The sequence below is a fragment of the Salvelinus fontinalis genome, chromosome 4 (genome assembly GCF_029448725.1).
Source record: "Salvelinus fontinalis isolate EN_2023a chromosome 4, ASM2944872v1, whole genome shotgun sequence".
NCBI classification, from domain to species: Eukaryota; Metazoa; Chordata; class Actinopteri; order Salmoniformes; family Salmonidae; genus Salvelinus; species Salvelinus fontinalis.
Genome location: NC_074668.1, coordinates 66218869 through 66234211, shown reverse-complemented (window position 1 = coordinate 66234211; position 15343 = coordinate 66218869). Strand labels below are relative to the sequence as shown.

Here is a 15343-nt window from a genome sequence, read left to right as displayed (position 1 = left end):
ATTATCTTTAAATGTCAATGGCGCTATAACGCAGATCGGATTGAATCTAGGCCTTATGCTCTCATGAGGCATAGAAGACCTGTTTTCAGGCTGAAATATACCCCTGGACACTTCTGGTAGATCTGAGAGGATTAGACATGTAGGCAGTATGGAGGAAAATCCACCGATCCAACCATAAGAGTCAATGGAGCTATTACCATATTGCACCCATCCGATCATTTCAGATCAATGAGCATATGAGAAGAGCTTTGGGTTGATTTCAAACTAAGCACTGGGAGAAAGACAGAGGTGAAAAAGATACTCAATATGACCGCGGGAATAGTTAGGAAAAGTGTGGCTTTAATGTAAACACAACATTCGATTGGCTCAGCACAAACATTCCACATGAGAGAGCAACCAATAAACTACGGAGGAGGAAGGGGTGCAGAACAAAAGCATTCACAGTAAAAAAAAAAAAGAAATCTGGTATAATCATATATATACAGTACGGTGTTCAAGGTGAAAATGGAAAGGGGGATTGAGAGAAATGAGGAACGACACGTGATAGAGAGAGTATAGAGGGATAGGATGCATCTTCAGGTGCACAGGTGAATGAGTGGAGAGCAGTACTTTTCCTCTGTGAAAAGAGAGAACGTGACAGCCGGAGTTTGACTGTGGCCTGCTCAGGGTTAAGAGGTCAGGGGATAGGGGTTAGGGTTAACCCAAACTCCCCACTGAGAGACTGCTGCTGAATTCCAACTCTACCCCAGCCCCTGCCGCTTGGGCATGCCTGTAGATCTAAAACAATTGTGTATATATATATATATAAGCAATTTGGCAAAAATACCACCCACTCTATCAGAAGAGAAGGTGACACAATTACCATATTGTCTAACCCATTCACCTCCATGTACTATATTTAGTACAATATCAAAATGTGCCACTGAACAAATTCTATTTGGTGTAAATGCATTACATTTGGTGATAACATAGTTAGTACAAGTGTCTAGACAGGCCACATTGACGTTTTAAGATTGTCACTATCTATCATACCTCCAAAATTGGGATTTTGTGACAATAATAATCATTAAAATGACTTCAGCATATGTATTTTGAAATACATTTCAGAATTATATATTTTAAAAGCATAAAGTATTGTTCTTTGACCCGTTTAAGCCCAAATATGCCAAATAGATGATTCAACTCGTTGTTTGTGAACTACAGCCATTTCTGTATCGTACTATATTTAGTCTTTGGGCACATGGGGTTACTGTATTTTACACATTACACGAATCATGTCATGTTCAAATGATCAAATCTTAATCATTTTTGGTATATAGATTGACCGGACCAATGTAAATATGAAAATATCGAAAGAAATCCACTCTCTCACACACACACCTCTAGAGTACATGCAGTATTTGCAAATCCAATGGAGACTGCAGAGAGAAACACTTTACAACATGTTCTCTCTTTCTCAGATCTTAAACATGTTCAGATCATAATAATGTTTGCTATATAGATTCTCTAGACCAATATATGAATACAAAAACAATATGTAAAGAAATCCACACCCTCTCACACAGACAACCCTAGAGTATATGCAGTATAAGCAAATTCAATGGAGTAATTTTATCACACACACACATACCACAGACATACACACACACAGGTGTGCATTGATGTCTGTGGTGTGTATACACAGGCGTGTGCTTGTGAGAGAGGGAGAGAAAGAGGGAGAATGCTGTAGCAGGCCTCACTCGCCATTGACTTACATTTGATTTGCTTATGCTGTATAATATACTATAGGAGTGTGTGTGGATTTCTTTAGATATTGTTTTTATATTTATATATTGGTCCAGACAATCTATATAGCAAAAATGATTAAGATGTGAACATGTTTAAGATCTGAGAAAGAGGGACAATGCTGTAAAATCACTCACTCTCCAGTCTCTATTGACTTGCATTTGATGGGCTTATACTGCATGCACTCTAGGGGTGTGTGTGTGTGTGTGTGGATTTCTTTAGGTATTGTTTTCATATATTTATATATTGGTCCGGACAATCTATAAGTCAAAAATGTAAAAGATCTGATAAATTGAACATGTATTTACAGGACTTGATTAATGAAATGTGTGAAAACCAGTAACCCCATGTGTCCAAAGACTAAATATAGTACAATATCAAAAACTCACATTGTAGACAAACTCTGTGGCCGATGTAAAAAAAATCTTCAGATTTGTCCATCAGTAAACTCAGAGAACATGTGTACTAAAGGATATTATACATTTCCGTTATGGACATGAAAAGGTTAAACCAATCAAATCCTTTCAAATCTACAGGAATGCCTAGAGGGGGTAGTATGAATGGATTTGGAATTCAGCATGCTTGCTCACAAGGGTCATCCTGAGCTAAGAACTGTGTGGCTTATCTAATCTACAAATTACCTCAACTTCCAAATAACTGAGCATTCACATATTAATGGTTTATTACATAAAGAGCACCCAGGAAGACCCTTTTGAACAAGCAGAGAGACTGGTCAGTGGTCTGTGGCTGTCCTCTCCTAAAACTACAAATCTTTAAGGACTAGTGAGTTAAAACATCACAGTGGAAACCTATCCAGTCCTTTCATCTCAGTGATAAATGATAAGTGAGAGGAGACCAGGAGACAACCATATGATACATCACTGACCAGTGGACTTGAGTGTGCAAGTCTAAAACGATAACCTAATCCCCATATGATGTGCTACTTTTGAAGAAGTAGTACACTACATGGGAGGTGACATTTGAGACGGTCCATCCGAGCAGCTCTAGACCCTCTGAGACTGAGACAGGAAGTGGTGTTCCACCGGTCTGACAGGAGAGGAAATAAATATGTGGCACGGGATTCTAGGAGGTAGGAGGAAGCATGGAGGGCATGAAGTTGAAATAAAATCCATAAATAATTTGATGATAATAAAGCGTACGCGTCCCTTCAATTACATTATATTGTAAAGATAGTGTGAAAGTGATCAATGATCTCTAATTCTATTCCCCTATCTGTCATGCTCAGAAGGTTGGCACTGATATCACACTTTCCCGACACAGATATATCATTGGCTGACAGACATTTCATCACACTGCAGGAGACCAATGGCAGAGCCTGCCACACAAACAGAACCGCCCCCCCCTTCTGGATGTTTGAAAGAGAGAGGAATAAAACAGAGCAGAAGGAGCTCATGTAGAGCAGCCCTGTGTGAGTCCAACAGAGAGGGGGGTTCTATCCAACGCTGGACAGAACCCCCACTACGAGCCCCAGCCACCAGTACCTCCCCTATTACATCATCACCTAGAGCACAACATCACCTCTGCAAACGGAGCACCAAGGGGTACATTCATTGGGGCTCAATGTTCTGGATGTTGCAGATAGAGATGTTATGTATAGAACTGACACAAATCTCTATCACAAGGAAAAGAAGACCTTCTCCACTCTATGCATAACATTTCTATCTAATTTGTTGCGAAACATGGCACGAAAACAGAATATACCCCTTGGACCGTCCCTTTTCTGATTCACATCTTACAGTTGTTCATACAATCAACAACAAAACATGAAAGACATTCAGTAGGAAACACATGTTGATAACAAATAAACAAAAGAGGGGTGGTGGAATTCTGAAATTAAAAAAAGGAATAGAGGAACAGAACATGGCAAAGAATCCGTCGTGGTGTCTGGCGGCAGCTCTTTGGGTCCCTTTGGACGTGTAGATTTACATAATTATGCCTTTTAATATCATCAAAATTATTATTATTATTAACCACCTCACGCCCTCCAATGCAACCTCTGTGCAGGGCTAGGCCTCAGTATAAGCCACACCCCCTCAGGTTGTTGGCGATGATGATGTCAGTGACTGCGTCAAACACTACCTGGATGTTTCCTGTGTCAGTGGCACAGGTCAGGTGACAGTAGATCTCCTTGTTGGGCGAACGGCTCTTACTCTCAAATTGCACCTGAATGTATGCGGTAGCATCATCATAAGTGTTAGCACCTATGGGGGGATTGGGAGGAAAGGTGGGTGAGGGCGAGAGAGAGGAGAAAGAAGAGTGGGAGAGGAAGAGAGATACAGCGCCAGAGAGTGAGAGAGACTTACGACCATCTGTTCTGCATATGTGTCTGTCTGAGTTTGTGTATATGCAGACTGGAGGGAAGTCTTACCTGTATATTCAGGGAAACAGATACTCAGTGGTGACTTCTTAATCTTCTCCTCGAACAGATCCTTCTTGTTGAGGAAGAGGATGATGGAGGTGTCGATGAAGAACTTGTTGTTACAGATAGAGTCGAAGAGCATAAGGGACTCGTGCATGCGATTCTGCAGAAAATACCAAATAAGACAGATGAGATGCATGTTTGAGAATATGTGTGGTGTGTTTGTGAGTAGTATGAAGTGTGTGTGAAGTACTTACAGTGGTTTCATCCTCATGCAGAACCTGATCATAGCCACTTAGCGCCACACAGAAGATAATGGCCGTCACATCCTCAAAGCAGTGAATCCACTTCTTTCTCTCTGACCTCTGACCTCCAACATCAAACAGCCTGAAAGAAACATAAGAGTTATAAACGTACCATAACATACACTACAAATATGCTACAAACAAATATACTGGACTGGTTGTGTACTGTATGTGTAAATCTATGTGTGTGTGGTGGGTCTAACCTAAAGTGCAGGTTTTTGAAGGTGAAATGGGTCTCCACGATGCCAGTGGTCTTGACTCGGGTTCTCAGGATGTCCTGCTCGGTGGGCTGGTAGTCAGCAGCACCAATACGGTCTAAACTGTCCAGGTAGCTAATGAGAGAAAGAAGGAAGGAGAGGGGGAAATGGGGGAAAAGGTACCATCTAGAACATAAAAGGGTTCTTCGGCTGGCCTCATAGGAAAACCCTTTGAAGAACCCTACATGGAACCCAAAAGTGTTCTATCTGGAACCAAAAAGGGTTTTCCTGTGGGGACAGCCGAAGAACACTTTTGGAACCCTTTTTTCTAAGAGTGTAGAGCTTCAAAAATACTGTGCAAAGACTAACCTTTGCACTGTAAAGACTAACCACTTCAAAGACTAACCTTTGCACTGTGTTACTGTTCAAGAACAGGTAGCTAAATCCAATTTTCAGTTTATGTGAGTATGTTATGTAAGTGGAACTTTCTCACAAATCTCTCAATGACGTCAAAGCATGAATTGTGCTTAATTTCAAGTTTCATGCATTCTGATATGTTTGGTCCCTTAGTGTGTACTCACTAGGCAGCGGAATCATTGAGCTGGTACTCCCTGGCCCTGTTGAAACACTCCTGGGTCCCGGCATCAGCCCACAGACGCTTCATAGCTGTCAGCAGCTCTGCTGAGTAGGGCTCTGTGTCCTCCATACGAGTGACCACATCACACACCAGCTTAGCATCCGCCTGGGCACACACATACATAAGATATTATGTACAAAAGATATGTGTAAGCACACACGTACACAAGCACACATACACAAACAAAAACACATGCATAGATTTATTAAGACACATATGAGCTGAAGACTGTATAGCTGAATTCCTGGATGTATACCACCATACCCCACTGGAATCCTCATTGAGGTCTGCTTTGCAGTGCACTTTGAAGTAAGGTTTTGAAAGGGCCATTGGTTGTACACTATGATGAACCCTACCCTGTGCAGGGAGCATGTACCCACCTTTCTGTCCTTGTCTGCGTACTCGATGCCCAGAGAGTCCATAGCTCGGAGGACGGCAGCCAAACTCTGGATGGTGTTGCTGTAGACCACAGGCTTATACTGCTTCACATCATCCCCAGAAAAGCCATCCTCATGGATAATCCTGCATACACACACACACACATCAGAACACATACAAAATAACACACACACACGTACTGTACGTATGCTAAGTGTGCATGCATGAGCGCACACACACAAACGTTCACACTTCAGTGAACCCACATTTTAGCAGACGCTTTAGTGTATGTGCATGTGTGCGCGCGTGCATGTGACCAAGAGCAGGGTTGTCTCTGAGCTCTGAGTATCAAGCAGTGCCTGCTCCTTAGCACACACCCAAATACACGCAGCACATCACTGACTGCCACCCCTCTTCTCTTTTCTTCTCGCTTTCACACACAAACACTCACTCACACCTCAGCAGAATCAGCAGCAGCCAATATAGCCACTTTAGGTTTCAGATTTGTAATGACAAAGGTGGTCTGCACATTTAAACCACTCTTAACAACATTGACGTGATATGCTCTGATATTGAGGATCGGATTATAAATCCATTACACCAGCCTAGACTGTAATAAACTTCAGAAGTATACCATTGACTTCGAAAGGTGCATAATCCATAGGTATGAAGATCTTACTCTTACAAAGTAAGGTGGTTCACACATTACGTAACACATTTTTCAATTACCTTTTCGTAGATGTTTTTATCTTCACAGATGTTCAAGCTGTATAGCCTTCCTCAGTATGTGCCTTTCTTAAATGTGTGTGTACCACTTTGCCAGTCTGTACTAGTACACTATGATCAAGTTCTATTAAAACATTCTTGTTTTTTAATAATTAAGGTGTTGGTTTTAAATAATACAGATTGCTGTATACCATTATCAATTTACCTTGCTACATACAAACACACAAACACACTTTTTTCGAATTTGGCACACAGAAAAATGAGTCCATGATTAACTTGGTCAAAGAAAATAGTGTAACCGGTGTGAAATGGCTAGCTAGTTAGCGGGGTGCACGCTAATAGCATTTCAATCGGTGACGTCACACGCTCTGAGACCTTGAAGTAGTTGTTCCCCTTGCTCTGCAAGGGCTGTGGCTTTTGTGGAGCGATGGGTAACGATTCTTCATGGGAGGCAGTTGTTGATGTGTGCAGAGGGTCCCTGGTGCGAGCCCAGGTAGGGGCGAGGAGAGGGACGGAAGCTACACTGTTACAATGGCACCGATTAGCCTGTAGGTGACGCTGTTATAAGCAGTGTCACTTAAACCCTCAAATCCGCCACCCGTTTGACATCAACACCTGAAACTTTGCATGTAGGTGTCTTTGAAAGCTGAACAAATTTGCCATAAGGTCATTCGGATAGATTTTCTTCCATCTTGGAAATTTGTGAAAACCTTTTAAAAAAGTACTCTTGCGTTTCCTTAGTTTGAGAAAACCTAAGGGATTGGTTAAGTGATGGCTGAATAATCAATAAATCCACTTCACAATGACCTATCCGTTTGAAACTTTTATAGTCAGCAAAGACATTAACATGATGAACCATGTTGCATTGAGATCTTTAAAAAAAAGAAGGAAACTCTTAACAATTCACTTTTTTGACTATGTAATGCTAATGCTTAAAATAATCCCCCAAAAAATCTTCTCATGGACTAAAAGTCAAATTCACTCCAAATGTGGTTTTTGGACTCACAATAGTCCCTACCGGGTTTGAGAAAATAACACTGATGAATTCAAAGATGGCCACCTGTAGATGCATACTGGCACATACACTAAAATGCTAAAATATGCTAAAATATACTTCAAATATCTTCTATTTATGAACCATATGACCAAATGACACCAAATTTGAAATGTAGGCCCATAGTACTTGCTTTAACTTAGTTTGAGAAAAGATCAAAAGATGGCCGAGTTATTGACAAATCAAAAATCTGTTTTTATTTGTGTATTTAAACTACTGTAAATCCACAATGATCTTGTGTCCTTTCTGTCATCCTGAGAACCCAGTTCATTGCTGCTCGCAGCTACACTACATGGCCAAAAGTATGTGGACATCCCTTCAAATGAGTGGATTCAGCTATTTCAGCCACACCCATTGCTGACAGGTGTATAAAATCGAACACACTGCCATGCAATCTCCATAGACAAACATTGCCAATAGATTGGCCCGTACTGAAGAGCTCAGTGACTTTCTACAGGGCACCGTCATAGGATGCCACCTTTCCAACAAGTCAGTTTCGTCAAATTTCCTCTGCCCTGGTCAACTGTAAGTGCTGTTATTGTGAAGTGGAAACGTCTAGGAGCAACAACGGTTCAGGCGCGAAGTGGTAGGCCTCGCAACCTCAGAGAATGGGACTGCCGAGTGCTGAAGCGCATAACGCGTAAAAATCATCTGTCCTCGGTTGCAACACTCACTACTGAGTTCCAAACTGCCTCTGGAAGCAACGTCAGCACAATAACTGTTTGTCATGAGCTTCATGAAATGGGTTTCCATGGGCGAGCAGCCGCACACAAGCCTAAGATCACCATGTGCAATGCCAAGCATTGGCATTACAGTGGTGTAAAGCTCACCGACATTGGACTCTGGAGCAGTGGAAACACGTTCTCTGGAGAGATAAAACACTCTTCACCATTTGGCAGAACGCTACCTGCCCCAATGCATAGTGCCAACTGTAAAGATTGGTGGAGGAGGAATAATGGTCTGGGGCTGTTTTTCATAGTTCGGGCTAGGCCCCTTAGTACCAGTGAAGGAAAATCTTAACGCTACAGCATACAATGACATTCTAGGCAATTCAGTAGTTCCAACTTTGTGGCAATAGTTTGGGGAAGGTATTTTCCTGTTTCAGCATGTTAATGCCCCAATGCACAAAGCTAGGTCCATACATAAATGGTTTGTTCAGATCAGTGTGGAAGAACTTGACTGGCCTGCACAGAGCCCTGACCTCAACCCCTCCTTTGGGATGAATTGGAACGCCGACTGCGAGCCAGGCCTAATGGCCCAACCTCACTAATGCTCGTGGCTGAATGGAAGCAAGTCAACGCAGCAATGTTCCAACATAGTGGAAAGCCTTCCCAGAAGAGCTGTTACAGCAGCAAAGGGGGGGACCAACTCCATATTAATGCCCATGATTTTTGAATGAGATATTTATTATTATTATTATTACACTCCTTTGTAAAACATGATAGGGTATCTCAAGGGGTTTATCGTGTCAATAAAATTCTAGCAAATAAACGTATGGATGTAAGCACATCCACACACACACCATTATCAATATACATACATACAAAAGTACACAAATGCACACACATGTGTACACACACACGGAGCCAATGCTAGCTCAGCTCCAGGATCAGTTTTCCCTTTCCCGATCCTGGCATTATGTAATATAACCAATGTAACATATGTAGTTCACAACAGAAGCCGCTCCTGAGCGATGCTTTTGGGTAACTGTCTGTGCCGCTAGGAAGAAGCCCCAGGATAATTAAATATGGAGAGAGTGCTAGAATGGAAGGAAACAGAGTGGAGTAGAGGGAGTAGTGTGTGTGTGATGGAAAAAGCAGGGTGTGTGTGGGGCAGATGAGTGTGTGCTGAGGTACAGTGAATGCACTGAACCCAACATTTTTTAAATTGTGGATTTTTGAGAGGATGTCTGCATAGCAACAGTCATGTTTTATTATGTGCATGAAAATATTATATAATGTGCTTTTCCGGTTGGGCCCTGGATACAGAGGTCTTCTTTAAAGAATAAATCTAGTAACAGGGTTTAGAAAAAGAACAGTGATTTAGATGAGAGAGTGGTTTAGACGAGAAAGGGAAAGGTTTAGATGAGGTTTTAGATGCCATATTTTCTGAGTAAATCCGCTTTATAGGCAAAGTACTCTCAGCGATATCAGGCATTTAAGGCCATTAAGATTAAAGCAGAGATATTTGCTAATGGAGCTGTAGTGTAGTGACCACACTAATACACACATACACACACATTGGCTGCACACAAACACACACACACACACACAGTCACAAACACCCATGTATTCGCCCTCCCTCTTTTTCGATAGACACATGACAAACCTCTGGGTAAATTTCAGCACCATATCAGTGGACAGCACCCCTGCGGCCTGCTACTGACCGTGAGCACCGCCTCCGATTACCGTCTACAGGAGGTGCTCGAATCACTGGCAGAGGTACGGCCTCTGAGGAAACATGGCGGAGCTAGAGGCTCAGCCTCACTATGGGCAGGGGAGGCGCAATCTCAGGCCTCGTCAAAGACGCCTATGTCAGAAAAAAACAGCACTTACTTCATCTGTTTGACGATGGTGCTTTTGCCCGATTCTCCTCCCCCTAAAGGGAATAGAGAGCAGAGTGAGAGTCGGTTGTCTTTAGGGTGACATGACATCAGGACCATGGAGAGCGCTTGCCGCCCCGGTCCGGCTATCTGCAATCTACATCAACATCAACCGAACTGTGCAGAACGGGCAGCCCCGTTATAAACGGTGTCTTACCAAGCAGTAGCAGTTTCACCTCCTTTGCGGCAGTGACTCCATCATCCTTCAGATTTTTCTCGATGGCTTTGCTCCTGTCCAGAGCAGCGCGCTCCTCAGCGCTGAGAGTACATCCCATGTCTAGAGACGAATGAACAATCCCTTCTTCTCCTCTATTCCGCCCTGTCCCTCGCCGACTCAATTTGTATGTTTGTCTCTCGCTCTCGCTCGTTCAGTCTGCTACAGCATGAGGCCCGGATTGAGGGCAAATGAAGCCGGGTCCGAACAGGGCTTTTTCTCCGTGCCTCTATGGATTGCGCTCCGTCCCTCTTGGAGCGGGGGGTGGGGTCGTTGTATTCGAGCCTCGGGGCTGAGGGGTCTCTATAGGGCGGCACTGATGACAGCGAGCGCGAGCGATCTCATCGTTCAATCTCTTCACAATAACCGACAGAGGAGGGGAAGGGAGGCAGTGTGCGCGAGACTCACCTAGCGCAGACAATCTCGTTGACGTCAGAGCCAAGGCAAGCGCTAATCGTCGGATGCGACCACATTCAAAGGGGGATTTTATAGACACATTTTGCTTTCGTGGAATAATTTCGCTTAATATACAATGTATAATATGCCTTTTTATTATACAAGGGGCGTGGTCTCGCACGATACTGGAAGTGGGCTATTCTTGTCTTCCGTGTCCTTATAAGTAGACTGTGTATAATCCACTAGGAGTGGGTAAACATTAGCCTATAACGTTAGCCATTTTATATTTGACATTTTAGTCATTTAGCAGACACTCTTATCCAGAGCGATTTACAGGAGCAATTAGGGTTAAGGGCCTTGCTCATGTAATGTCAACAGCAACAATAGGCTACACAAGGTAGTACAACACAATATCATTAAATTTCAATTGTATTAATTATTAATCTAGCAATTGCTTTTATCCTGTGTGTGTGTGTTATGTTTCTTGCATGTATGTATAATGAGTGTGTGTGCGTGTGTTTATGTCTGCAGTGCAGTATGTGTAAAAGTGAATGTGTGTGTGTCTCTGTGTCTGTGTCTCTGTGTGCATGTGTGTGTAACTCTATGTGTGTATGTGTGTGCACATTAAAAGCTTCTAATCCACATGCGGAAAAAGTGGAGTGGTAAGGTGTGAGGGTTTTTACAATGGACTATACTGACACCAAAAGCCTGAATTACCATTTAAACCTACAGCCTTACAAGGAAATTCTGCAAAAACCTTCGCCAGGTCAATCCTATAGCCTTCATACACTATGCCCCAAGCTCTTACCATAATGCAACGGGACATACAGTGAGCTCCAAAAGTATTGGGACAGTGACACTTTTGTTGTTTTGGCTCTGTACTGTACTCCAGCACTCTGGAATTATACAATGACTATGAGGTTAAGGTGCAGACTGTCAGCTTTAATTTGAGGGTATTTTCATATCGGGTGAACCGTTCGGTTGAGAAATAATCCCATATTCCTAGCACGCAATGATTACATTAAACTTGTGACTCTAGAAAACTTGCTGGATGCATTTGCTGTTTGTTTTGGTTGTGTATCAGATTATTTTGTGCCCAATAGAAATTCATGGTAAATAATGTATTGTGTCATTTTGGAGTAATGTTTATTGTAAATAAGAATAGAATATGTTTCTAAACATTTCTACATTAATGTGGATGCTACCATGATTACGGATTGTCCTTAATAAATCGTAAATAATGATGACTGAGAAAGTTACAGACGCACAAATGTCACACCCCACCCAAAATGCTAACCTCCCCTGTTATTGAAATGCTGAGAGGTTGTGCATGTCTTGGGGGTATGATATTTGTGCCTCTGTAACTTTCTCAGTCATCATTATTCACAATTTATTACACACTATGTGTGTATGCACACACATACACACATAGTTTCACACACACACATAGAGACACAGACACAGTGACATACACAGATTCACTTTTACAAATACTGCACTGCAGACATAAACATACACACACACACTCACCAATGCATACATGTAAGCAACATAAGACACACAAATGCATCCAACAAGTTTGTAGTCACAAGCTTGATGTAATCATTGTGTGCTAGGAATATGGGACCTATACTAAACTTTTGACTACTTTAATACACGTAAGTGAATTTGTCCCAATCATTTTGGTCCCCTAAAATTAAAGCTGACAGTTTGCACCTTAGGTTTAACCTACATCCAAAGTGCTGGAGAACAGAGCCAAAACAACACAAAATGTGTCACAGTGTGTGTGTGGGCTCGTATTACTATCCTCGTGGCTACCGAAAATCCCCAAAAGTCCCCACAAGGATAGCAAAACAAGGAAAAATTTCCCTTGTGGGAATATCTCCCAGGTCCCCATGTGGACAAAGGCTGTTTTAAACGTAGGGGTTAGGTTTAGGGTTACAATTAGCGTTAGAATTTAGGTTTAGGGGTTAGGGAAAATAGGATTTTGAATGGAAATACATTTTAGGTCTCCACAAGGATCGTAAAACATTTACTATATGTGTGTGTACATGGATTAGACATTGCCCATTTCCCAAAGTTGACACATCTTTTTTACCTGGGTGGTATTTCAATAGACTGTAGGGTATTTCAGAAAGCAGGATCAAAGGGTTTCCTAAAGATTCTACGTAATCCATAGTAAAAAGTTTTATCAGGATATTGGATTGTGGAAGTGAAATACAACTTTCAACGTGAATGAAAGCAATGGGCAATTCATTTTTATAAATCCAACACTTTCTTTGGAATTCGGAAAACAAATATTCCACAATCCCATTGCAAATTGTTCAATATCAATCTAGGTTATTGGTAGAATGATCAAATACATCAATGGTCCAGTCTGTGGTGGAGAAAGGGGGTTGGGTTTAAAGCGGAAGAAGAAAAGGCCCGCAGTGATTTCAGTTTGCTCTCCAACTAGAGACAACAATGACGTGACATGGCAATTATGAGAACTATTGGTTTTGTAACACAAGACATTTTTACTCAAATAAAAAAACATACAATCAAGCTCACAGACACGAAGCTCACACAGAACTGACACATGGTAGCACCTAGGTAAGTTAGTGCATACACGTTTGCGCTCACACAAACAATGCCACCCACACGTTACCACTCTTTCACACAGACACAGATGCACACACACAGACCAACACACACCCCCAGACAGTGTGACAGACAGTGTCACTCCCGGGCCTGGATGTCCAAAATGTTCTCAGCCAGGCTGGTGAGCTTGCTGTCTTCCAGTGCTCTGACCAGCCGGCCCAGTCGTGCCGCCCTCCCCTCCGCCTGGATGAAGCGGCTCAGCAGCTGATAGGCCTGCTCGTACAGCCCCTCCCTCTCATACTCGTAGGCCAAGTTGTCTATGGCCGGCCCCTTCAGCGCACGGCAGTTCTTGCCCAAGGCCCGCCCCACTTTCCTCCAGTCCCGCCCAATGCCGTTGGAGAACCGCTGCAGGTCCCCCGCCACCAGCATGCGGTCCTCTGATAGGTCAGGAGACAGAGTGGGAGGGGTTGTTAGAGACATGTATCCAGAGTCTATATATGTTTCTGCATGTAAGACGTGGTGTAAGTAAGTAAAATACAACAGCAACCTTCCAGCTACTGGCCCTCCTCTCCAATCTCTAGGCTACCCTGCCGTCCGGGTTTAGTAGATGACCCATAATGAGTGTCCTCTATACCAGAGATTGGGCAAGCTATAATGGTCCTCTTCCTCAAAGGACCACTTAGATTAAAACTAGCACTTGAGCCGACTAAAAGTGTCATCAAACTATTTCAGGCACAGGTCAATAACCTTCCATAGACCAGTGGTGGTCTACTGACCGAGAGGTGAGAAACACTCTTCTATGCCAGTGTATGAATGTAGAGGACCCAGGGGACAGCTCCCTGCTGAACCCCCACTGATGATAAGAAGCAGCCATGGAAGCCAGAGCCAACTCACCAAACACCCTCTTCTGGAACAGGAAACAGTTGCTGGGCACGGGGGGCTCTTCCTGTGTGAGTGTGGGTGGCTGGGGGATATGACCCAAGGCCTGGCTCTGCAGCTGCTGGTCCAGCTCAGCAATCTCATCATCCCGTAGGCGCTCCGGCTGACAGGAAGTGACATCAACTTTTAGAACACCTCATAGTGAGTCATAAGGCACAGCAGAGCACCTGTCAGGTATAGATTGGTGAAGTATTGCTTGTGATCTGTTAATCATATATTACCAGTAACAACACCACTATATATTGATTATAACCGGTATATAGTATATTACCTGTGACTTGTGGATGTGCTGCAGACAGAGCTCCAGGTCGTCCAGACAAAAGTCCAAAGTGTGTGTCCCGGCTTTGAGCTGGGTTTCCAAGGAAAGCTCCTGTGGGATGTTGAGGAGGCGGCAGGTGTGCTGGGAGAGGGACTGTTGTACAGCACCGGAGCCATAGCTCTGCAGGAACCTGTGGCACGCCGCCACATCCACAAACTTCACCTCCACACCCAGCAGAGGATCTGCATCGTGCAGCTTCAGGATCTCGTACCCCTCCAGCCCCCCAGCTGAGTCTGGGACACAGGCCAGGTAAGGTCAAAGGTTAGAGGTAACCATAGCGAATCACTGGCACAATTGTAACATTTTTCACTGTGACCATAAAATAAATATAACCTGACTGTCTCCCTCCACTACTCTGGTCCAGGCAGAGCTCTGAGCTCAACCGTGTTATGACTTCCTAAAAGATCTCCCAGCGTTTATCTGACAGCAGTTTTTCATAAGCTTTTAACTATATTCATCCCCTCAGTAGATAAGCAGGTCACACTGCAACACCAGCCCTTTTTCACTCCCCATGACCACCAAGCTAAGCCTTTCTTTCTATCAATAATACATCTGCCTCACCCAATGCTCAGCATGCTCCCTACGCTAGCTGGAGACCGGATGGCCTGATGTGGCTCACCTGTGAGTGTCAGCTTGAGGACTTTGAAGACGCTGAACTTGCCCTGCTGGTCTTTGTAGAGAGAGAGCAGGTTCACTGCGGGACAGGAGCGCAGGAAGAGAACCGCACATCCTGTCCACGGGCCAACCTCCACACTCAGTGCCACCATTTTCTAACATATCATATGGTACAACATCCCATACAAGATTAAAGTTCATAATGTCTCTGTTCTG

At 43.3% G+C, this 15343-nt stretch overlaps 2 protein-coding genes across 2 annotated transcripts; both read right to left on the bottom strand.

The window, feature by feature from the left end:
• Nucleotides 1-319: 319 nt before the first annotated feature.
• On the bottom strand, nucleotides 320-10715 carry LOC129854232 (guanine nucleotide-binding protein G(o) subunit alpha-like). The gene is made up of 8 exons (XM_055921036.1): nucleotides 10222-10715; nucleotides 10018-10060; nucleotides 5685-5826; nucleotides 5249-5409; nucleotides 4674-4802; nucleotides 4423-4552; nucleotides 4175-4328; nucleotides 320-4007 (listed from the first exon to the last, which is right to left on the bottom strand). Exons 1-8 carry the CDS (start codon nucleotides 10337-10339, stop codon nucleotides 3820-3822), a joined length of 1065 nt encoding a protein of 354 aa, XP_055777011.1. The 5' UTR covers nucleotides 10340-10715; the 3' UTR covers nucleotides 320-3819.
• Nucleotides 10716-13392: 2677 nt separating this feature from the next.
• Nucleotides 13393-15279, bottom strand: LOC129852917 (tumor necrosis factor receptor type 1-associated DEATH domain protein). Its single transcript, XM_055918517.1, has 4 exons — nucleotides 15132-15279; nucleotides 14465-14745; nucleotides 14149-14296; nucleotides 13393-13691 (listed from the first exon to the last, which is right to left on the bottom strand). The coding sequence occupies exons 1-4, from the start codon at nucleotides 15277-15279 to the stop codon at nucleotides 13393-13395; spliced, it is 876 nt and encodes a 291-aa protein (XP_055774492.1).
• Nucleotides 15280-15343: the final 64 nt, after the last annotated feature.